The sequence below is a fragment of the Polyodon spathula genome, chromosome 19, assembly GCF_017654505.1.
Source record: "Polyodon spathula isolate WHYD16114869_AA chromosome 19, ASM1765450v1, whole genome shotgun sequence".
Lineage (NCBI taxonomy): Eukaryota > Metazoa > Chordata > Actinopteri > Acipenseriformes > Polyodontidae > Polyodon > Polyodon spathula.
The window spans coordinates 12,090,901-12,114,809 of NC_054552.1; the positions used below are offsets into that span (position 1 = coordinate 12,090,901).

The following is a 23,909-nucleotide window of genomic DNA, read 5'->3' on the forward strand; positions in this document are numbered from 1 at the left end:
ATTACAGACTTAAACAGTCACATCGTATTATTGTCTACCAATAATTTACTGACACTATTCTAGGTAACTTCCCTAGAAAGTTAATAATTACAGAGAAGCTAGACCTTGTGTGGCTTGTTGATATTAGCTGTGTTATCCATTAATCTGGACACATACATTAATCCTGTGTATAGGCAAAACTATCACTATGATAATTAAAGTATACCTCATAATAGTTAAAGTAACAGTATCTGCCATTGGGAAAGGTTGGGATGTAGCTAGCTTGGCCACTGGCTGGTTTAACATCATTTATAAAGACAAATAGTGCACCCTGTATTGCTTGGAATAATAGGCAATACTAAATGAAATGGGTGTTTCATTAGTAGAGGTTGAGCACATTGTGATTCCAATCTGTGCTACAGCAACAGTATATACACAAAGCAACGGCTGTGACCTTTGACATGCTTGCGCCTCACTGCTGATCTTTCACAAACACATCAGAAAGAAAACAACATGGAGGATGCCAGTTTTCTACAGCTTTCTGAAAATGCGGTTCAAAAAAATTTGAAACGAAAGATGAACACAAAAGTAATAAAAACATACATCGCTATCTTTTGCAATGTCACACATACCATAGAGAAATACTAGCCTGAAGACCTGAAACGTCTTGAGCACAAGCTCCGTGATCCAGTCCAGAAAGCAAATGATGACAAAGCTGTCTTTCAAGGTTCAATAAAACAAGCATCATGTTATCTTTGCTGTACCTAAGTTGTCCATATCACAGCATTAGATTTTTTTTTTTAACATATTTCTATACCATCGTTTCCCACCTCATCAGTGGGGAACCCCCTGAGAAATGAAGTTGGTTCTATCGAAGGGCCACATACTTTAGCAGCATAACCCTTCCATTCAAAAGGAGCCAGCACCTTATATAAGAAAGAAGGGTTTGAGGATCACTTGTGACACCATGCCTTTCTGTGGCAGTGTGCCCCGCCCGTGTGTATTTTGTGTTTCATGTTGTCTGTTATATGTGGATATAGTGGTATACAGAATATAAATTGGTCTATGTAGCACGAGTGTTGTAATATGTATCTAGGCACGAGGATTGCACAATCACTTCAAGTGCAGATAAAATGTGTATTAGTATGTGAGCATGGGGAGTACACAAATGAGTTAATGTGCTGGGATTCAAGTGAATAATTAATTAGTAATTGAATCCCGGCACAACCGTATATATAGGTGCACGTTTCACTCACTTGGGATGATTAGTGTGTTTGTGAGTGGAAAACGGGTGTGGAGACAGAGGAGAAATAAAAGCAAAAAGTAATTATAAACAATTGCTGTACGTGCTGGCTATTAACCAGTTGTCTGTTTGTCTGCTTGGGAACTGTTTGTTTGTCTGTTTGTTTGGCCATTGTGCCTTTATTTTGTTTTTATTTTATGTTTATTAATAATAAAAGCGCTGCAGTGCATTCATTACCCCAATCTGCTGTGGATGTGAATTCCTTTCATCCTCAGTACTGTGCGTTGTTCCGAGTCTGACATCAACACTACAGCCAGCCTGTTCACACTTTCTCACGGCTGTACTATGCATTTACCACAGTTTGCCATGTTTTCTTAACATGCTTTACCATGCCTCACTGAGCTTAACAATGCATACCTATGCTTTATTACTACTTACATGCTTTTACTATTGGAAACTTTTATAAGGGACAAGAGCGCATTCAGATTTGTCTTAAGAAGCGGTCGTGTACTATTCCAATGGAACTGATTAGTCTAAAACAATTTTGCATGTGCTCAGTTCTGTGATTAGTGCTTTTAGTTTTCAATTAAAATAACTCCTTATCAAGTGTCCCTCAGTTTGTGATGCCCATTCTGTCACCGTCAGTTGACAGAGTGGATATTACTTACTTGGAACAGGTTCTTAATCTTCTGACTGGCTCCCCATTTAGAAACACTGGAGGTATGCAGGGTGCGCAGTATCCCAATCCAGTAAAGTAACATTCCAGTACTAACTTGCTGGACAGGAAAGAACAGTGGAAACACAAGAATGCACTGGCTTTATTATTTTGTTTGAACACAAAGCAGGTATTTTGTCTCCAGTTTCAAGAAAAAGTAAAGGACAAAAGGTGACTGTGTTCTGCATGTGGGTAGAACATATCAGTTTACTAAGGGATCAGATATCTGTGCAAGGTGACTGAAGAATAGTCCTGTGTTCTTGTTGAATAAACTGGATGTACAGTATCAGCAGTTTGCATATTCCTAAGAGATTTACAGTACAAAGCCAGTTATGTGTGTCAGCTGTCAGACTGCAGACTGAACTACTCTGTTTACTCTGATCATGTATATTCAGTTCTTACTTCTTAAAGGGCCAACGGCGTAAATATCCAAATCCTACAACAGATCAGGTGCCCTATTTTGAACTGCAAAGACCCAGGCAGATGTTGAAAGAAAAATAAAACGATTCTAATCACTCTTTGTAACTGGTTCTAACTTCTTTGAGCTTAGCTTTGATATCTGGATATATATCTGTGATTACTGATTCCAGGAAAGTCATGTGACACTGTGACCCCACCATTCTATAACATAAAGCATGTTGGCTAAATACATTTGTCCTGTACATGGCTTATCTTGGGTTTACTTTTATGAATTATGATTGAGTGTTTCGCTATAGTTAGGTGGTTGATGAACTCCCTTATAAATTACTTATTTTTTTTACAATAACTTATTCCTGATCAATCCTATAGAAATTATAAATGCATTATTCACGTAACATAATCAAAATCATTTTATTTCAGTAATTTATAAGGGAGTGCAAAATGATATCACCCATGTGCTGTTACTCTTTGTATTATTTCATTTGTACAGCCCCTGTGGCTATCTCAGCTTCTCATTGACAAAACAAAGCTGTTTGAAATCCACCCTGCAGCCAGTGGAAGCAGTATGAATGAGCTCTCATGAGCACAGAGCTTATCTCTGTCACACCCAGTTGATTCTGTCTCTTACGATATTAGGCTCACAATCACACTTTGGTTGATAGCCAAAATAGCAATATCAGATCATAAGAGACAGGGTCCGTGGTTAACTTGGTTGTTTTTTTATTCATTGCAATGTAATGTTCTCACCCATTTTCAGCTTCAGCATGTCATAGAACAGCACGTCTATTAGCTTTGTCTACAGCTGTAGGACCTGGACTGATCCCTAAGGCAGGAAGGCTGCACTTATCAGTATCATGGGCCATTGATATGTAAGGGCTATATTCAGGGTCAGAGGATCAAAGAGCATTTACATAGCAACACATACAAATCAATACAGTTATGTGCTGTGTAGTGTTAAATAAAAATATAATATGGAACAGATCACTTGTATTTTTTATATATATATATATATATATATATATATATATATATATATATATATATATATATACACACAGTGCCTTGCAAAAGTATTCAGACCCCTGACCAATTCTCTCATATTACCGAATTACAAATGGTACATTGAAATTTATTTCTGTTTGATTTTTTTTTTTTAAACACTTAAACTCAAAATCAATTACTGTAAGGTGATGTTGGTTTTATGTTGGGAAATACTTTTAAGAAAAATAAAAAAACTGAAATATCTTGCTTGCATAAGTATTCAACCCCTGTGCTGTGGAAGCTCCCAGTTTGCACCGATGAAAGAAATTGCCCTAATGAGGACACAATTACCTTACCATTGGCCTCCACCTGTGAACCATTAAAGTTGCTGTCACATTTTCTGGATAAAAACCCCACTGTTGAAGGATCATTGGTAAGGCTTTGAATCTGAAGGAAAATGATGACCAAAGCACATTCTACAGAAGTTAGAGATAAAGTAATACAAATGCATAGATTAGGGAAAGGGTACAAAATTATAACCAAATGTTTGGATATCCCAGTAAGAACAGTTGGATCAATAATCAGGAAGTAGAAGCTGCATCACACCACCCAGGCACTGCCAAGAAAAGGCCGTCAAAATACAGGAAAATACTACAAGAGAGTCTCCTGGAGCAAATCTGCCAAGAGAATGGGCCAAAATCACTCCGACACTGTGTGCAAAGCTGGTACATACTTACCCCAAAAGACTTAAAGCTGTTATAGCAGCAAAAGGTGGCTCTACCAAATACTAATGTGTGGGAGTTGAATACTTATGCAAGCAAGACATTTCAGTTTTTGTGTACTGTATGTGTACACACACACACGCACACGGTGCTGTGAAAAAGTATTTGCCCCCTGTCTGATTTTCAGCATTTTTGCATATTTTTCACATTGAATTTGGTCAGATCTTTTTGTGGGTTGTAGTAGTATATAGAGGGAGTCTGAGAGAAAAAATGACACCAAAGTTTGGTGCTTCTTTCATTTGTTTGGTGTGCAAGGTAATCAAACATGCAATTTTCAGGTGTGAAAAAGTTATTGCCCCTAGTTAACTCAACCCAATTAAAGGGATAATAAGGGTCAGCTGATTGAATACTTTGGTTAACAATCAGGCCTGATTTGGGCCAGCCCTGCCCAAAATAAATCTGACTAACTTTGGCCCTTACCATTAAAGTGAAGTTGTCAGCACACAGGTTCTAGAGGCACATCATGCCACGATTAAAAGAAATTCCTGAAGACCTCCGGAAAAAAAGTTGTTGATGCCGATCAGTCTAGAAAGGGTTACAAAGCCATTTCTAAGGCTCTGAGGCTCCGCCAAACCACAGTCAGAGCCATATTGTCCAAATGGAGAAAGTTTGGAACAGTAGTGAATCTTTCCAGGAGTGGCTGTCCTGCCAAAATCTCTCCAAGAGCAAGGTGTACAATCGTCCAGGAAGTCAAAGAACCCTAGAACAACATCCAGGGATCTGCAGGCCTCTCTCACCTCGGCTAAGGTCAGTTCATGACTCCACCATCAGAAAAACAGTGGGCAAAAATGGGATTCATGGCAGAGTAGCAAGGCAGAAACGACTGCTCACTAAGAAGAACATGAATGCTCGTCTCAAGTTTGCCAAAACGCACCTGGATGATCGTCAAGAGTTCTGGAACAATGTTCTATGGACAGATGAGTCAAAAGTAAAACCTTTTGGCCAACATGGGCTCCGTTATGTCTCGTGAAAACCAAGCATTGCATTTCACAGTAAGAACCTCATACCAACGGTCAATATATACTTATATATTGGTATCCCTCATGAAGGATGCATATACAGTACCGTGAAAAAGTATTTGCCCCGTCTGATTTTCTGCATTTTTACATATTTGTGACCCTGAATGTTATCAGATCTTCAACCAAAATCTAATATTAGATAAAAGGGACCCTGAGTAAATAAATAACACAAAATTGATACTTATTTCATTTATTTATTATAGAAAGTTTTGCAACAGCCAATGCCTTGTGTGAAAAAGTAATCGCCCCCTTTGACTCAATAACTGGTTACTCCACCTTTAGCAGCAATAACTGCATCCAAACGCTTCCTGTAGTTATTGATCAGTCTCTCATAGCGCCGTGGAGGAATTTTGGCCCACTCCTTCATGCAGAACTGCTTCAACTCGGTGACATATGTGGGTTTTTGAGCATAAACTGTTGGTGTCAGGTCCTGCCACAACATCTCAATGGGATTTAGGTCTAGGCCATTCCAAAACTTTATATTTCTTGTTCTTCAACCATTCTGCTTGTGTTTTTTGGATAATTGTCTTGCTGCATGACCAAGCTGCGCTTCAGCTTCAGCTCAGGGACAGATGGCCTGACATTCTCCTGTGGAATTCTCTGACACAGAGCAGAATTCATGGTTCCTTCAATGATGGCAAGTTGTCCAGGTTCTGATGTGGCAAAGCACCCGAAATCATGACATTACCACCACCATGCTTGACTGTTGGTATGAGGTTCTTACTGTGGAATGCAGTGTTTGGTTTTTGCCAGATATAACGGGGCCCATGTTGGCCAAAAAGTTCCACTTTTGACTTGTCTGTCCATAGAACATTGTTCCAGAACTCTTGAGGATCACCCCAGTGCTTTTTGGCAAACTTGAGACGAGCATTCATGTTCTTCTTAGTGAGCAGTGGTTTCCGTCTTGCTACTATGCCATGAATCCCATTTTTGCCCAGTGTCTTTCTGATGATGGAGTCATGAACACTGACCTTAACCGAGGCGAGAGAGGCTGATCTCTGGATGTTGTTCTAGGGTTCTTTGTGACTACCTTGCTCTTGGAGAGATATTGGCAGGACGGACACTCCTGGGAAGATTCACAACTGTTCCAAACTTTCTCCATTTGGACAATATGGCTCTGACTGTGGTTTGGTGGAGCCCCAGTGACTTAGAAATGGCTTTGTAACCCTTTCCAGACTGACAGACATCAACAACTTTTTTCAGGAGGTCTTCAGGAACTTCTTTTAATTGTGGCATGATGTGCTTCTAGAACCTGTGTGCTGACAACTTCACTCTGATGTTAAGGGCCAAAGTTAGTCAGATTTATATTGGGCGGGGCTGGCCCAAATCATGCCTGATTGTTAACCAAAGTATTGAAACAGCTGACCCTAATTATCCCTTTAATTGGGTTGAGTTAACTGGGGGGTAATCAAACCCGAAGATTGCATGTTTGATTACCTTGCACACAAAATAAATGAAAGAAGCACCAAACTTTTGTGTCATTATTTCTCTCAGACTCCCTCTATATACTACTACAGCCCACAAAAAGATCTGGCCAAATTCAATGTGAAAAATGTGCAAAAATGCTGAAAATCAGACAGGGGGCAAATACTTTTTCATGGCACTGTATGTTACTTACATATATATACATGACTACCATTTGCCCCGCAATGCCATTTCACTAGCACTTGCATTCTCGTTATAGGGCTGAACACAAGTAGCACAGACTTTTAACTTTGGCGCCTGACTATAGTGTTGTAAAAGAGGAGCATTATAGCTCCATTAATTGCTTGTTTGTGTTTGATTTATAAATGGGGATTTATTTTCTTCCAGGTCAGTGACTGCGATGGTCTAGAGCCCCTGTCTGGTATTGGTAATGGAGCTGAAGGTGTGGGTGGATGGGATTATGAGGGTGGTGTGCGGCTTGTCAGAGCAGACATCATGCCAGGAGGTGGTGATCGCACTGGCGCAAGCAATCGGTAAGAGGCCTGGCCATTATCCAGTTCGAGAGCTTGGTTGGGAATGGGATTAAAACTAGCTGTAAAGCAGTTAAAGTGAGTGTAGCCAGCAAAATAAAGCCATGAATCTTACTTCCTTGGCACCTCCATTTGTGATTTAGATTTCAGACATACAGTTTTAAAAGAAACACGTTACAATAAAAAAAAAAAAAAAAGATATCTGATACGACACTAAAGAAATCTCTGTTTGCTTAACCATGGTTTCAGGCAGTGTTGCAGTGCCTTGGTCATTTAACCTGGACAGCTACTCCTTTGGCGGCTTCATTCCTGTCATTAACAAACCAGCTCCTTCTCCTACTGACTGATATGTTTTCAGCCAGTAATTTACTTTCACCCAGAACACACTGCTGAGTTGAAATAGCCTAGGAAATGCATGGGTAAAACATTTCATGAGAGTAAGGCAAGGAAAATTAGACCATTAACATATTATACGTCAAAAATGTGAATGGTGCTGTTAATTGACCCTTACTGGCATCATAACTACCATGTACCTCAGACCAAGCAGAGAATATATGATTTTATTGGTCAGATTTCCTAGTGTAATGTATGTGTTCAGGAACATGTATTTCAGCCAATAGTAATAATAAAAACATCTATTAATTAATTATCTGACAATTAGGTCAATTAAATACTTATTTAGTGTTATTTGTAATGCATACATTAAAATGCACTGTTAACTAATCTGAACAGGATAGGCTACTTAACCAAGGAAGTGTGAGTGTAACAGATATCATGTGAATAAGGTTTATAAAATAAGAACTTTCTTACCCAGTGTAGAACCAGATGTCATGTTTTAAAATGAAAATACAAGTTCGCCTTAACCAGCTTTAGACCTATGCAGCTAATTGAATAGCAAAACAGGTAAGATGTATGGAAATATTTTCTTCCAGTTACTTTCAAACAAATGTTTTTGAAAAAAGCAGTGCACTGAATCAAGTTGTAAGCAGGCTTGGTGTTTTTAAGTGTAATACGTTGTAATTAGTTGCTGCTGTTGAAAATAACAAAACAAAAAACTGATAAAGATGACTGATGGCTTTGCCTTTTTGGAGGGTTAGCATTAAATAATTGTGCAGATTTATAGGCGGTGCTTTGTCATAATTCAAATGTAATCCTATAATAGGGTAATAAAATAAAGCTAAATAAACTAATCATGTAAGTGATGAATTAAGACAGTTTAAAGCACAATGGTTTAGTGATTTCTCTGCATATATATCAGTTAACACTTTCAACACAGCACTCCTATATACAGGTCAAGGAAATAAAACGACAGGCTGCTTTCTTACTGCAGGAAGACTCCCGTTGCTGCAAACAACCCATAATTAATTTTGCCAGTAAAAGACACTGACACTATTTAAGTCATTATCCTAGTGTAGTTTTTTCTGCAAAGTTAGTGCTGAACAGGTTAAAATACATTACTATCTGAGATAAGATGCTGTGCTATTTAAACAAAGCTGGTAAACGGGTAAGAATGTTTTTGTTTGTGAAATGTGTTACTCAAAAGTATTCTATGCCACTTGTAAATAAAGTCCACCTTTCCCCTAAGAGAGTGTTAAGCAGGTTTGCCTGTACTTTGTATTAAATAAGAATTTCTCAAAGCCCCTTTCATGATTTAAATAAATAGAACTTCAACTAAAATCTATTAAAGTTCTATTTTAGTTCTCCTGTTTAGATAGTGTGCAGCAAAAAAGTCAGTGCCCTTGGCTTGAAATCTGCAGGATTGCAGAGAATAATACCTGCTGTTTTGATTTATGTTAAGAGGACGGTCAGATGAATTGTGTTTTTCTGTTTCTAGGTCAAACGGGACGCTATGTTCTGATTCAGAAACTGCGGGATACAGAGAGGCAGCTGCTGGCCAATGAAAAACCTCTGGAGTCTCTGGCAAATTGCGGACAGTACGCCAACGATGTGCAGTTCATCCTACGGCGGACTGGCCCCAGCGCTAGCGATCGACCCTCCTCCAGCAAAGACACGCAGCCTCCTGAAAGGACGTTTGTCAGGGCAAGTCTGCCTGTTAAAAACAAAGCTGAGGGCACACAGCTGCCCAAATGCAGGGAGCCTAAGAAGTCCATGACATTCAGTTTGAGACCTATGGGGACAGGGGATCTTTCACCAAGGAGTAAATTTAAGCAACACAGACAAAACGGAGGTGACTCCAGAGACACTAGGGACCAGGCTTCTCCTGTTGCCCACGTTTCCAAAAAGGACATCTTCAAAAAGATGCTGCTTCAGCAGGAGCAGCTTCACGCTCTGGAATCGCAGATCAAGTCCCTGGAATCAGAGATCCACTCCTGGGAGAGGCCGATTGAGCAAGACCTGGAGGACGAGCTGTCCTTGCTGGAGCTCAGAGTCAAGAAGAATGGGGTGGAGCTGGAGGAGGGGGAGTTCTGGGAGAGCGAGCTGCAGATCGAGCAGGAGAGCGAGCAGGCTATGCAGAGGTACCTAAATGACCTGCACAAGACCCTTCAGGACTGTGCCCATAAACTTTCCAACTGCAGCAGCAAGTCAGAGGCTCTGGAGCGCAACATCCAGCTGGAGAGCACAGAGCGCTCCAAAAAAAGCAAATCCTCCTCGAGTCATGCAGAGCCAGAAGAGGCCCTGGCCAGGATAAAGGACGATATAGAGGCCAAGACCAAGCAGAGCATCGCGCTGGAAACCTCCCTGAGCATCACAGAGAGAGCTGTGCAGGAGGCTGAGAGAACCCTTCAGGTACGGGGACAAACCTGACCAAACCCACTGCTGAAGGTGCACCCCAATTCTGATGCACACACACACCTTTGCAACAGAATGCCCCACTGCTTTACATTAGAAGTAGCTGCTCCTGGAACCTAATAGTGTTGTACGTCACTCCTAAGCATTCCACCTATAGCACATAAAGTGATCATCGGTAAGCAGCAGAAATTAAAATTTGTAGAAATCAAAACTAGCATTGAATTGAAAGGGTGGGGTGGCTAGTGACAAGCTTCATAAAGCCTAGGTTTTTGCTCCTTTAATGTGCCCTAATAAACCAGGTATGACCCTCTAGTATTGCCTATAGCTATTAACACTCAATAGTGCTGAATTTAAAAATACTAAAAAATAAACTTAATAAATTCAATGACAAATGACAACATGTATTCAATTTCTTTTACTATTGTAGAAATACTAAACCTATAGCCAATAACAGAACCTATAACCAATTATTCAAAGAGTTTGAACGATCGCTAAACTGATTTTTCACAGCCATGTGATATAAAATTCCCCCAAATATTCTGCACAGTAATAACTTTTGCATTCAAATTAAGCTCTGAAATTATACGATTTTAATCAATGAAAGTCCCTCAGTTTTATACTCATATTCAGTACATTTTTGTGGGTTACAAGTTTTTTGGGCAAAAATATGTTGCCGCTAATATTAAACTGATGAAAAGCAGAAAAAGGGATCTTAAAATTGAACACAAGTGGACCTACATAGGATTACACATAGATACGTGTGGTAATACAGAAGTTCATTTCTCCAAATATACATTTAGTCGCTTTTTTAATGAATCTTAGCAATCATTTCTTTCTCTTCTAACCTTAAAGGGAGGTGTGCTCAGATTGGCCCTATGGTAGTTCCATTAAAGGTGAAACAACTTCCATAGGAAATATTTCATTTTTGACCATCACTTATTGAACCTTGTCCATTGACAATATGTACGAGATCTGAGTGCCAAATCAGATGCTACAATTGGCTGTTTGTTCAGCCTGAACATGACTTCCCCCTCAACCTGCAAGCTAGTCCAAACATTCCTAATGATAGTGAGTCCTGGCATATTCAATTCCCAAGTAGCAGCATTCCAAAATACTTTACAGCTAAGATGAGTGACACCTGGAACTTATTTCTGTCATTTTTAGAACAGCCCATGGTACAGATAACTATCATAACCCAACAGAGTTTTCCAAATCCCACAGTAGGTCCTGATTCCAGTAGGATATTATGTATACAATGCCCCCATGTGGACACAATGTGAATCTCCATTTTAATACATGGCAACTGTATGGGGTGTGCAAGCCATTGAATACATTATTCAGGTGTCTGACCTGGAGGTATGACGTGTACTATTAATCATTTACAATGAGTTTAATATTAAGCATATGAGTTCTGTGGAAACTGGATAGCTGCTCTGTCCATGCCGATGCCTTGTGCGCTCTTCTTTCTTCTCTGGAGCGTGAATGCGCTGGTCAGGACTGGAATGGGAGAAGTTAAGACTGAAGGTGAACTTCGCCTATTTTTCACGGTCACCCAGACAGTTGTTAGCTTTCATAGTGAATAAAAGCTGATGAGCTGCATTTCCATCTGTCCCCTTAATATTACTCCTGGTGTGTATCCAAAAAAAAATGTGAAATTTTGAATACATAATACACAATACTGCATACCATAAATAACAATGATTGCGACATAATAAACAACAAGGCAGAAGAGCACTGCACATAACAAAATAGGGGAACAGCTGACAAGGCACCTGCGGGCCTGCTGTGGAGCCATTCAGGTCTGTATTGTCCTCCGGCACTACAGGTCTGGCTTTGCTGTGGATCCGCAGTGCGAAGACAGACGGCTAGGCAGGGACACGTTTTGGAGGACACGTGTTTCCCGAGTCACCAGGGGGTTGCGGCGGTGAACCAGGATTAATAATAACACAACTGGCAATTCTAAATTGGGGAGAAAAATAGGTAAAAATAACCTGACTAAATTAAAATAAATAAATAAATAAATAGGGTAACAAGGAGGAGTTTGGATAGTCAAGATTGTATTGTGTGCATTGCTGCCTTTTTTAGTTGAATGTCTGAATCCTAAATTAATTTCTTTCTCCAGATGAAGCAACTGGAGCAGGAGGAGCTGAACAAGGAGCTGAGACAGTGTAACCTCCAGCAGTTCATCCAGCAGACCGGGACCCCCGTAACAGCCCAGCACCCCCACAGCGAGCATGCAGAGCAGCCGGACAGACCCATGGAGCCCCTGCCATACAGCCACACAAATGGGGGTACAGAGCCTCTCTTCCACAGGGATTTCAACTATTAGTCAACTGTACTTCCAGGTGTCATGGGAGCTTCCCTTCACTACTCTGCAGCCCTTATACAAGTTCCCCATAGTAAAAGCATAGCAAAGTTTAACACAGCATAGTCAAAGCATGGAAGAGCAATGGTAAGCATTGTGAAGTTCAGATGTAAAACATATTACATACATTATGCTACAAGCATTGCTACGTATTGCTGCGTAGCCGGTTAGACAAAATAACAACTGCAGTAGTACTGAAATGCTATGGAATTTTCTGTGAAGTGTTATCTGCAGAACATAAAACAAATATGGAAAAATAATCAGGCTTCTAGAATGACTACTGTATCATTTCCACTGCCTTTCCCCAGGTACAGCTGAGCTGGCCGGTCTGGATGAGACATCAGACAGTATAGTTTAGTATCTCATACCCCAGGTTCAAATTGCGACATGTGTTAGAGACAAACTGTTTTGAGCAATGGTGGCTGTGTTCAAAACAAACTCATTGCTTTGTGGGATGCAGAAGAAATGACAGGCTCTCCACAATATTTGGGTGTAAAACCCCATTCATGAGCAGCTATCAGGCATAGTTTGAAACGTAATAGTGTTTAACAAAATCACGGAAATTCCGCACTGCTATTTTGTGTTGAGATACAATACAAACAAAGATAAATATTAAAGTTTAAAGATAATAACAATGTGACCTTTACTGCTGCAGTACTACTTCCTCAGTCAGCTATACCTGACAAAATGACTCTGAAACTCAGCCAGCCATCTTCAACTACAGCTCTCCCAGACCAGCCAGCTCAGCTATATCTGGGAAAAGGCAGCGGGAAGGAGGCATTATAAGTGCTTCGAGAATGAAAAAGTGGCTAGCAGGTTTCAATGGGGAAGGACACCTTTGTCCCAACAACTACCTTTGGAGGAAGTAATAAACTGCAATGTCAACTTTCTTACTGATACGGTGCTAAACTGTAGATTACAACAAACAAAACACACATGGATAATATTTTACTAAAATATACAGCAAATCCTGATAACTAATGTGATACAGCTATCTGAAGTTTCTTTGTATCAGATATCAGAGGACTATAGTCTGTGGAAGTGATGTAATATACTGTTTAATTATTCTTTTATGTAGTATTTCTTTTTTAAATATAGTATAGGGTGCTGTGTAAGATACAAGCTGATTTTCACCCACGCCCTGTGGAAGCCTCTCTGTCTTCTCATGGTGTGGATATCGGCAACACCCTATACGATATATACACTGAGTGTACAAAACATTAGGAACACCTGCTCTTTCCATGAAATAGACTGACGAGGTGAATCCAGGTGAAAGCTATGATCCCTTATTGATGTCCTGTTAAATCCACTTCAATCAGTGTAGATGAAGGGGAGACAGATTAAAGAAGGATTTTTAAGCCTTGACACAATTGAGACATGGATTGTGTATATGTGCCATTCAGAGGGTAAATGGGCAAGACAAAAGATTTAAGTGCCTTTGAACAGGGTATGGTAGTAGGTGCCAGGCGGCCGGTTTGAGTGTCAAGAACTGCAACGCTGCTGGGTTTTTCACGCTCAGCAGTTTCCCGTGTGTATCAAGGATGGTCCAGCCAATGGAAGGCCAGAGGTCGAAAACGGCTCATTGATGAAAGAGGCCAAAGGAGGCTGACACAAATTGTGCAGAGTAACAGACGGGCTACAGTTAGTCAACTGACAGTCCAGTACATTGGTGCCGAAAGACCCATAATAGAATGCACAACTTGTTGTACCTTGACACAAATGGGGTATGGCAGCTGACGACCTAACAGAGTTCCACTTCTTTCAGCAAAACACAAGAAACTGCGGTTGCAGTGGGCTAAGGAACGAAAACACTGGACACTGGAGGATTGTAAAAACATTGCCTGGTCTGATGAATCCCAGTTTCTGCTGTTTCACGCTGATGGGAGGATTAGGGTATGGAGAAAACAACATTACATGTATCCATAATGTCGCATGTCAACATTGCAGGCTGGTGATAGTGGTGTGATGGTGTGGAGTGTGTTTTCATGGCACACATTGGGCCCCTTGATAAAAGTGGAGCAACGTTTGAATGCCACAGGATATCTGAACATCATTGCCAATCAGGTGCATCCCTTCATGGCAGCAGTGTATCCATCTGCTAATGGATTTTTTCAGCAGGATAATGCCCCATGCCACAAGGCTAGGATTGGCTAGGATTGTCCAGGAATGGTTCCACGAACATGACCGTGAATTCAGCTTACTGCAGTGGCCTGCCCAGTCACCAGATCTCAATCCAATTGAACATCTGTGGGATGAGATGGAATGAGCTATTCAGAGTAGAGATCCACTACCAGCCAACTTGACACAACTGTGGGATGCACTGGAGTCAACATGGGCCAGCATCCCTGTGGAACGCTTTCCACACCTTGTACAGTCCATGCCCCGATGAATTGAAGCTGTTCTGAGGGCAAAAGGGGGTGCAGCTCAATATTAGGAAGGTGTTCCTAATGTTTTGTACACTCAGTGTATATGCACGCCACATTTTGCGTTACATTTTCTTTTCCCTGAAGCAACAGTTTCCCAAATATGCCCCATAACCTTCAAAACACTAGTTATCGTAACAAATAAATATTCTGTTTGCAGGTTCTCCAATCCCCAACACAGACTCCCCTCCGCTGCCCACAGCTAAACAGCTCCTGGGCAACCCTCGCAACCTCCAGAATCCACTGGTGTCCAGCTTGAATCCAGAGGGTGTGTATGTTTGAACTGCCTGCTGCCTGCCAGCTTTTAGCCAGCCTTGCCCAGCTCAGCATCACTCCGGGGGTCCCCCGGGAACGTCTGGATAAAGCAGACTCTTGGTCCCCACTTTGCCAGGGTTACAGACTATCCCTCTCTCCCTCTCCTTCCCTCTCTCTCTGTGCTCTTCTCTGGGTTAACTTTACTGCCACAACGGCTTGCTACTGGTTCAGCAATGGTTGTTATCTTATACTGAGATATTTTGCATTTAATCGTAATCTGATCCAAAAGAAACTGTCAAATACACTTCAAATCCAAAATGTTCTAAAACTTTGGAAAAATCAGGGCATTGTCCAAGGTTTTGACTTTGTCCTACATTCTCACAGAAATCAATGAAAGTGCAATGAAATCTCCCTGTGCCATTTTGAGAAGCACACTTTTTTGATTGGCTGATTTTGCCAGTTGTTGTGCACAGCTGAGACAAAGATGTTTGTGTTTGTTATCTGTAGGTGCCACACACAGTATTATGTTCCTACAGGGGTTACTCAACAGCTGTAAATAATAAGGCTGTAAACTAGTAGTTTATACAGATACAGACATTTATTATAAATCATAATTATAATCTTTCATAAAATTGTATGTTGTTTGTGATATACCTACATTAGGCCAATACTATTACAAGTGTTCTTTGGCACAGTCAAATCAGAAAGTATAAGAGATCAAGCCTGCTGAGCTGGTAATCTTTTATGCCAGTCCTGTTTTCATGGTTTCATTTGGTTTATTTTAACTCCAAAGTTGTCAGGCACTACCCATTCCTTCAGTTTAACACCACAGTTAACTAATGGCTTGGGGCTATCCTCACATAATAATTTGCGGTAAGATCGACAAGATCTCTTGATGTTTTAAGTACACTACAGAAATGGGAAGATGTGTTTTATTAGAGTGTGTGGACAATGAGCTCATTACAAACAGTTGGTTTGTACTGGTATTGTTTGCACTTAACTCGAAGCAAATGTGTAGAGTTTGTTTGGGTGTGAAGTAGAGACCCCTTTCATGATTCACTAAGTTCACATGTGTACACACTGCACTTTACACTTTATTTGTTTTGTTTGCTGATGGACCAGATTTTTGCGTTGCTAAGGGGCTCGGTAACACAGCAGACTAATTCACTAGAATGCCTTTCACCTTGAATCCACTCAGGTCACAGGTGACAGTGATAGTCTCAACATAGCCCCAAGTAAATAACTACATTGCATCCCTATTTGGAACCATGCATGACTGTTACAATGGGAATAGACCTTTCATGAAGAAAAAAATTACAAGCACGCAATAGGAAGAAAATATATGTTTTTATCATTGCTCTGTAGACCGTATTTTTTTCATTAATTTAATCCCCAATAACTTTAATACCCGATCTTAAAAACCCTTTGATACATCAACATTACATCAAAGTGTTTTTATCAATGCTGTACACGAACACGCAACCCAGACTCACTTCTTCAGGTTTATCTGTTCAGCTTTGTTATTCACACTCCTCTCCTAGCTAACCAAACCCCCATAAACCCAATATGAACAAGTTCTTATAAGATATTTGGAACTGCATTTTTTAATTTGGCAACTTGAAATACAAAAAATAAGTGGTGTCATTATAGTTTAACTGAATGATAATTATTTTGTGCTAAAATAACCCAAAATATCAAATATCTACACTGACATTGCAACCAAAAACAGAAACTGGCAGCTTTAATGTTAATGGGCCAAACAACTTCAATTTTCCGCCAGTGAAAAAATTGCTCCACTTTCATAAGAGTAATAAAAATGAGTGTGTGTGTGTGTGTGTGTGTGTTCTTAAAATTAACATTTTGAGTTGTTTAATTATACTTCTACAACATAGCAAAAAACTCAATACATTTCATAGGCAAATACTTTGTGTTTGATTTGAAAAACAGTGAAGCAAACCTATAAGAGCGAAAATTGAGTAAATCAGGGGTCAGACAATCTACTGGTGTAAGGTGTGCTTTATGTACTTCTCTCCCAAGGGATAGAAGGGCTTTCAACATCTGAACAAAATATTTGCCATCTTTGGCAGCTGTAATTATTCCTGTTTTAATCTTTGCTTGTAACAAAGATGCATGCTCCTGTTTTACCATGTGCACCTGGAGAGGTTAAGCAAATATTTCAAAACAAATAAAAAAGGTCACTTAGATTATTTTTGTATGTCTTGCAGTCCGATCATCAAGGGAGACCACCTGGAGGTAACATGGGGCCAGCAAGCATAGGAAAGGTGCTGATCTCTGTATATCAAACTATATGTTTTATTCTTTAAAATTATATCTATTTTTGTTAGGTTTTCTTGCAAAATGAGATACTGCGAAGCATGAAATAGACATATTTTGTCACAGTATGCCTCTTTATTTTACTGAATTATTACTTTGAACTGTATGTGTATAAATATATTAAAGTTTTTGTATGCTATGTTTTGATATGTCTTTATGTTGTGAATAAATGTTTCATGGTTTTTAAGCCTGTAACCAGTGTTAATGGTTTCCTAACAAAAGACACGCCTCTATTTAACCATGCTGCTCTTTAGACAGATGTGATAAATCTGGGACTGTTTAGCACCTGATACAAGGTAAAAAGAAAATGTATTCAATGATGACCTTTCTGCCCATCAGTCCTCATCCAGTTCCTAGAAGCTGGTTAATCTCAAAACATTGTAAAGGAAGCCAATGATTAGGATCAAAAACATGACTTGGTAGCCCAACCCTCACCAGTATGTGTGAAGAAACATCTCCTACCCTCTGTCCTAGTCTTCACTCGATTTTCAACTGTGTGACCTCTGGTCCTGGTCCTCTGGTCTCTGGTTCTGTTAAGATTTGGAAGACTTTCAATCAAGAAGACTTTCAATCAAGTCCACTCTAAACAATCTTTTGTTTTAAGCTAAATAAATTCAGTTCTCTCACCCTAACTTCATAGCTCTAATGTAATGTTTTTGACTTATCCCATGAAAAATAGAATTCCTGGATGAACTGAGACAATGTGCTGGTACAACTTCTAATTGCATTTTATTTTGCTACTGTGGCAGAGTGGTTGCAGTGCACAGGTGTGGTGAAGTCACGGACCAGGAAATGAAACAATAACAAATTGTGTACAGGCAAAACGGCGCTGCTGCGCTCCTATTTAACAATGAACAAAATAAACAGCGTAAACAAAAGAACACTGGCCAAAGTAAAACAAACACTTTCAAACAGGTATATCTCGATATAGCAGTTGTTTTTTCTATTCAATTAAACTCACATCTCGTCTCTGACACTCCTCCTAATAAGCCTGGAGTGCGTACTTTTATATTCTGTGGCTGGAGCCTTAATTGCCTAATTTAATACAATAATTACCACATTCCCATGAGGGTTCTTGGGCAGCGATTTTAACCCCATCCCCACCGACTACACATTATAAGACAGGTGTTACGACGAATTCAGTGCCCCCTAGGATTCATGTGTCCCTGACGGAAGTACACAACAAACCTTGCTATCTGTCAGCGGGAACGTGTGGTTACTCGATCACGACGCAAAGCGTGTAATTTGTCATTGCAATCCACTAGAGCAGAAATAGAATATGCAACATGAATATGTGCTGTGCCGCAAAAGGGAACAAGTTTATTGCTTCTGGCTGCAGATGTTTGTGTAAGCTTGTGATTTCGGCGATTCTACATCCAGAATAGATTGTTTAAATACAGTAACAACAGCAACGATATACCGTGTTTCTTGAAATGTGTATAAATTATATATTTTAGTTAAAGTTGCTCTTATCAGGACTGAAGTTATTGTATATTTTATCTGCTCTTACTGTATTGTGAAATATGTATATTTTGTGACAACTGCAAGTCGCCCTGAGTAAAGGCGCCTGATAATAATAATAATAATAAATAATAATAATATAATAATAATAAAAATAATAAACAACGAAACGCAACGAATTCATGTAGGTGATTAAATGGAGTCTTGTGACGAATTGTACGTGTATTTTTCAGACCACAATAAACAAATTGAGACTCATTTATATTTATTATATTACTACACAAGTAATCTACCATGTGTAAATTAATCCAGTTATTTTATAATTCAGTTAAATACAGTAAAATCTTCTAAATGTTTATTTACTTATTTATTTGTAAGTAATTTCATTCCGGACAGCTTTTCACAACTGTCACACACACACACACACAGATAAACCAATAACAGAAACGTTGAACTTGAAAGGAGATTATAATTATTATTAATTTGGCACCTGAAAAAGAATCGTAGTAGTGGGTTTTGCTCGTGGTGCATTTACGGTTCTCAGCCATGCATTTGCATATGAAAAACAAGGGGACACTGAATTTTTGTGTTTAGTCTCCCAGGAAAATGTGGTGTCCCTCCTCTAAATCACACAGGAGATTTCCAAAAACTACCAAACTTATACTGTTAGTGTGTCTCTCTCTCACCTGCACACTCAACAACTTTTGTCACGCGGGTGTGCATTTGCACTCAATAAACAAGGGGCACCATTTTTTACAGTCACTCTGGAAAATGTGGTGTCCCCTCTGTAAATCAAGCAGGACCTTTCCAAAAACTTCCAAACTTATGCTCATCAGTAGGTTAGTTTAGATAGTGATCCCATGTAATGTACAGCGGGGTTTGCGTAGTGCAGCCGATTCCTGGAGCGGGATGCCTCGTTTATAAGGCTAGCGCTCGACCTGTATGGCACCTTTTATTTGTAGTTTTTGTACGGTGTTTTATTTTTGTACAGCTTGCTGTAGGTGTCCTATGTTCATTACCATGGCTGGTAATGTCACATTACCACCTTTTACTTTTTTTTTTTGTATTAATAAATCCTGCACACTCACAGAGACAAACAGGAAAAGCGAGATAAAGAGCAGTAAGATATACTCCTTGTCTATACTTTTTGTTTTATGTAAATTACACTGTGTTCTGATTGAGAAAATAAATAAAACCTCCATTACTGGATCCCTTGCATCGCCCTGAATCAATACAAGTACAACTTTACATTAACGACAACAATAGTGGAATATGGCCAATACATGTCGCAAAGAATCCCACAGCAAGAAGCGCATTTAACAAACTGCATTCAAACAGATTTTTTTTTATTATTATTTCCATTTTTCCAGTACTGAAAAAAGTTACATAAGTCTACAGATCTGGCAGGACTAAATGTATGTGTACTAGTTAGTATTTAAATAGGTATCATGAACTTAAAACATTAATATCTGTGTGTGTCTTTTTTGGTGTTATTTTTATCTTTACCGGAAAAAAGACCCAGTTATTTTTCACGACGGGTACCCAGTTCCAGATTTTCTACCTGTGCCGACCTCATATATATATACATACACACACACACACACACACACATATCTATATATAAAAATTTGTGACAGACTGAAGCTGTTAGAATCAGTGTTTCATTTTAGTTTCAAGGTTACTCCCTACTATTTCATAGGATTCCTTTCTCCTAGAACGTTTCCCCTCCACGTTTGAATTAACTATAGTGTCATTGTTTTGTATGTATTTATTAGGCTACATACATACACTAGGGGCAGTGTGTTACAAGGAGGCAGAGTAATGATTTCACTCTGGCATGCAGTACTTCAAGGAGCTGTACTGAAGCAACAGGAGGTCACCAGGATGGCATGTGCCTGAAACAGAAAAAAATAAAGTGAATCTAAACAAGAAAAATAACCTTAAGTTTTTATTTAATTTAAAAATACATAATATACCACATGTTTAGACAAGGGAAAATTTTAAATATTTTATGTTTTTTATTCACTGGGATCACATAGTAATGAAAAGACAAAAAGTTAAAATATAATACAATACAGACTTATTTTTATACAGTGCCCTTCACACCACGGCATCCCAGAGTGTTTGAAAGAATCCATTGTTTCAACCTGCCCAGTCCAACAAATACAAAGGATGACAACTTTCTTATTTTTGCAATGTGCACCAAACAAACTTAAAATTTACTGACAGGTTTTACCTGGTAAACCAAATTGTCAGTTTCCTTGTGATACGTGAGTCACTCTGAAATGTATTTTAAGGAAAAAAATAAAAAATAAAAAATCACCACTCAATTCCTTGTGTACAGTGGAGTTCCACAAACAAAACCAAAAGAAATGTTGTTTGAGTACCATTGTTCTAGTTAATATAAATAGTTGTATAAATCAGACATTTATACAAAGTAGCTGCTTGGGTGAGGTTGGGCAATTTCACACTATGGAGAGATAAGTGTTCCCAACTTTTTGTAGTATTCCAAATGAAAAATGGTCTGAAGTACTAAAAAACACAACACATATTACTTCTATGTTAATATTGCACAGTTGTAGTGTTATTTTCAGCTACACATGAAAACGTGGTAAGCAACACGCTGCCCTTGCTCTCGCTCCCTAAACAACTTCAGCTAAGATTCATATACTGTACCGTGTGCATTATTTAATTCTCACCTGCACGTTGTTTAAGTGCATTATTGAATTATCACGTGTTCTTACATTAAGTGCATTACTGTATTCTCACCTGTACGTTGGTTAAGTGCATTATTGAATTCTCACGTGTACTTTAGTTAATGTCGCAAAACAGAAAACTTGCAAACTGTACCTCAAATGTATACAAGACAAAAGCTTACTTTTTTATTCTGGTTGCCTGCCAAAGTTGCACGGTGTGCATGAACAAAGTATGCAGCAGGTATCTCATTGCTGTCTGGTCTTTGGCAGTCGTGTCTGTTAGTCCGAAAAATCAACTACCATCTTACCTGTTTTGTATACTATGTTCTTTATATTTTGTTAAGCAGTACAACTACTTCTTACATATTACAGTACCTCATAGCGTTCTGTCTGTTGATCAGGACAGTCCCCATCGCACGCAGAACAGGCCATCGCGAGTGTTGTGTTACCAGAAGCCAGGGCAGGATAAACTACCCCTTGCTGAACTTTACCTCTCTGACCAAACACACACACAACTACTTTACGACAGACGTAAACACGTCACTGAAGCCTATTCACTTTTGTTAAACAGACGTTAAATTCTGGGTCAGTTTGTAAGAGTATCCAGCCTGCCAGTTCAGCCTACCCACTTTCACAGTACAGTAAACCAGCTATGGACAGCAAGGTGCCTAGGCGACGATAGGAAGAAAGGGTCGCTTCAGGCAGTCTGTGTTGGGACCGTCAACACACCTGTCGCTGTTGCAGATGACACGCACGCACCAGTTTTCTTCAGCTAGATTGTTCTTGAACAAGGTTAATGAATTCGAGAGTCGTGGTGATTGTTTGTAATAGTAAAAGCTTTTGGCATTTAAAAATAGTTGTGTGCCACCTCGTTTCTTGTTATTAAAACCACCATCTCAAATCTGTTAATTTTTTAAAATTATTATTTTAATTTACAATATAATTCTATTTCATTCAGTATATAGTCCGAGAGATTTGAGAGTTATATATATATATATATATATATATATATATATATATATATATATATATATATATATTGTATTGCGTGTAATATTTTAAAATATTTCTTACGCTAGCGGCTGTGTTTTTCAGGCGGTGTTGGGGCAGCCCTTACACTAGAAGGACACGAACATGGCGGCCTCCTTGAGACTGGGATGTCAGGGGATCCTGAACGGGATAAAATTAATACGAACATGTAGAGGAATACCGCAGAGTCACCATGGACATTACAGACATGTTTTTCAGTCACAATCTCTGTTTGGTAAGTGATGATAAAAAAATAAAATAAAAACAAAGTTGGTTGCATTGTGTATTGCCGGTGTTACTACTACCAACTGTCATGTGACAGTTTACTTTGTCACACGTTTGTGTTTGACACACACAATATATATATATATATATATATATATATAATATATATATATATATATATATATATATATATATATATAAATATTCAATGACAACCGTGACTGTTCATTCCTGGAAGTACACATTATTATGGTATGCATATATAGGTCATACAGCTATGTGCAGTACTGGTAGCGATTACACAATAACTGTCATAATGTATACACAGACTGTTTATACAGTGAAAGGATAACCTGGGCGCTTTTTAAATATAATACAGAATAATATGCATTTCATGAAGGTGGACCAGCGAGTTTCGATGTTGATACATTCAGAAATATACTATTTGTATTGACTCGAAATTGTTGACCTGAAGGTTGTTTGAGGTGACTAGTGTAGGTAATGTGATGACTGCCTTGGAATTAAATAACATTTTGAAGCTAAATGATTATCCCAACCGAGAACAGAGGTTGTATTGCTTCACATGTGTTATAACTGGCAATAATAATTGGTAGGTTTAATAGAGCAAATAGTTTCAATTTAGAGACGCCCATTGCATTGAAATTCAAGTAATTGCCTGTTTTACTGGGAAGTTATACACACCAGTGTTTCTCCATGTTTTTTCATTTCCACCCCTCTCCATGAACTTCTTGACTGCAGACAGAAGAATAGTTCACTGTGGTCCTTCATTTCCCAGTTGCAGTGTTGCATGCAAATGCTCCCACTAACAATCTTTTAAAGTACATTAAATCTTTACTGTAGTCTAGGGCACAGTTTCCTAATTTATGGTCCATGGGTAAATGCCTTAGAACTGTATAACACAACTTACAATACCCACACAGCCAATCTGTTAATCAGCTACAGGTAGCACTTTATCTCAATTCACAAAATAGGCATCGGCAATATATTTTTTCAGAGAGTAATAGTCTTAACAGTAAACGTAAGTATTGGTACAGCACCTGTAGTTGTGCTGCAGTTTTTAGCATCATGGTGGTTGTGAGAAAATCTCTAAACACGGATGGTTCCCTTCTTGGAAAAGGTATACTAGTGAGAAGCCACATCATACAATTTGATAGCAGCACTTTTATTTATTGTTGGAAAACATTGAGCAAGACTTCCAGTCGAAACTTTTGTAAAATAATTTACATAAATTACTTATTTATCTGTGTGGAAGGGT

At 39.0% G+C, this 23,909-nt stretch overlaps 2 protein-coding genes and 1 long non-coding RNA gene across 4 annotated transcripts in view; 2 read left to right on the forward strand and 1 right to left on the reverse strand.

Annotated features, from left to right (window-relative positions):
- The window catches only part of LOC121294770 (ras association domain-containing protein 8-like), a 39,011-nt gene extending 21,729 nt beyond the window's left edge, over positions 1-17,282 (forward strand). For both annotated transcript variants that reach the window (XM_041218849.1, XM_041218850.1), the window contains exons 2-6: positions 6,952-7,097; positions 8,929-9,842; positions 11,968-12,136; positions 14,794-14,901; positions 17,114-17,282. In XM_041218849.1, the coding sequence (XP_041074783.1) occupies positions 6,995-7,097; positions 8,929-9,842; positions 11,968-12,136; positions 14,794-14,901; positions 17,114-17,145 (1,326 nt within the window). In that variant the 5' untranslated portion in view covers positions 6,952-6,994 and the 3' untranslated portion in view covers positions 17,146-17,282. The remainder of the gene's footprint in view (positions 1-6,951; positions 7,098-8,928; positions 9,843-11,967; positions 12,137-14,793; positions 14,902-17,113) is intronic.
- A 402-nt stretch (positions 17,283-17,684) lies between these two features.
- LOC121294771 lies at positions 17,685-21,865 on the reverse strand. The gene is made up of 3 exons (XR_005946825.1): positions 21,755-21,865; positions 20,472-20,578; positions 17,685-17,752 (listed from the first exon to the last, which is right to left on the reverse strand). It is a non-coding gene; the product is annotated as an uncharacterized LOC121294771 (long non-coding RNA).
- A 149-nt stretch (positions 21,866-22,014) lies between these two features.
- pdhx (pyruvate dehydrogenase complex component X) overlaps positions 22,015-23,909 on the forward strand; it is a 58,933-nt gene continuing 57,038 nt past the window's right edge. Inside the window, exons 1-2 of the mRNA XM_041218848.1 lie at positions 22,015-22,171; positions 22,475-22,643. Coding sequence (XP_041074782.1) covers positions 22,514-22,643 — 130 coding nt within the window. The 5' untranslated portion in view covers positions 22,015-22,171; positions 22,475-22,513. The remainder of the gene's footprint in view (positions 22,172-22,474; positions 22,644-23,909) is intronic.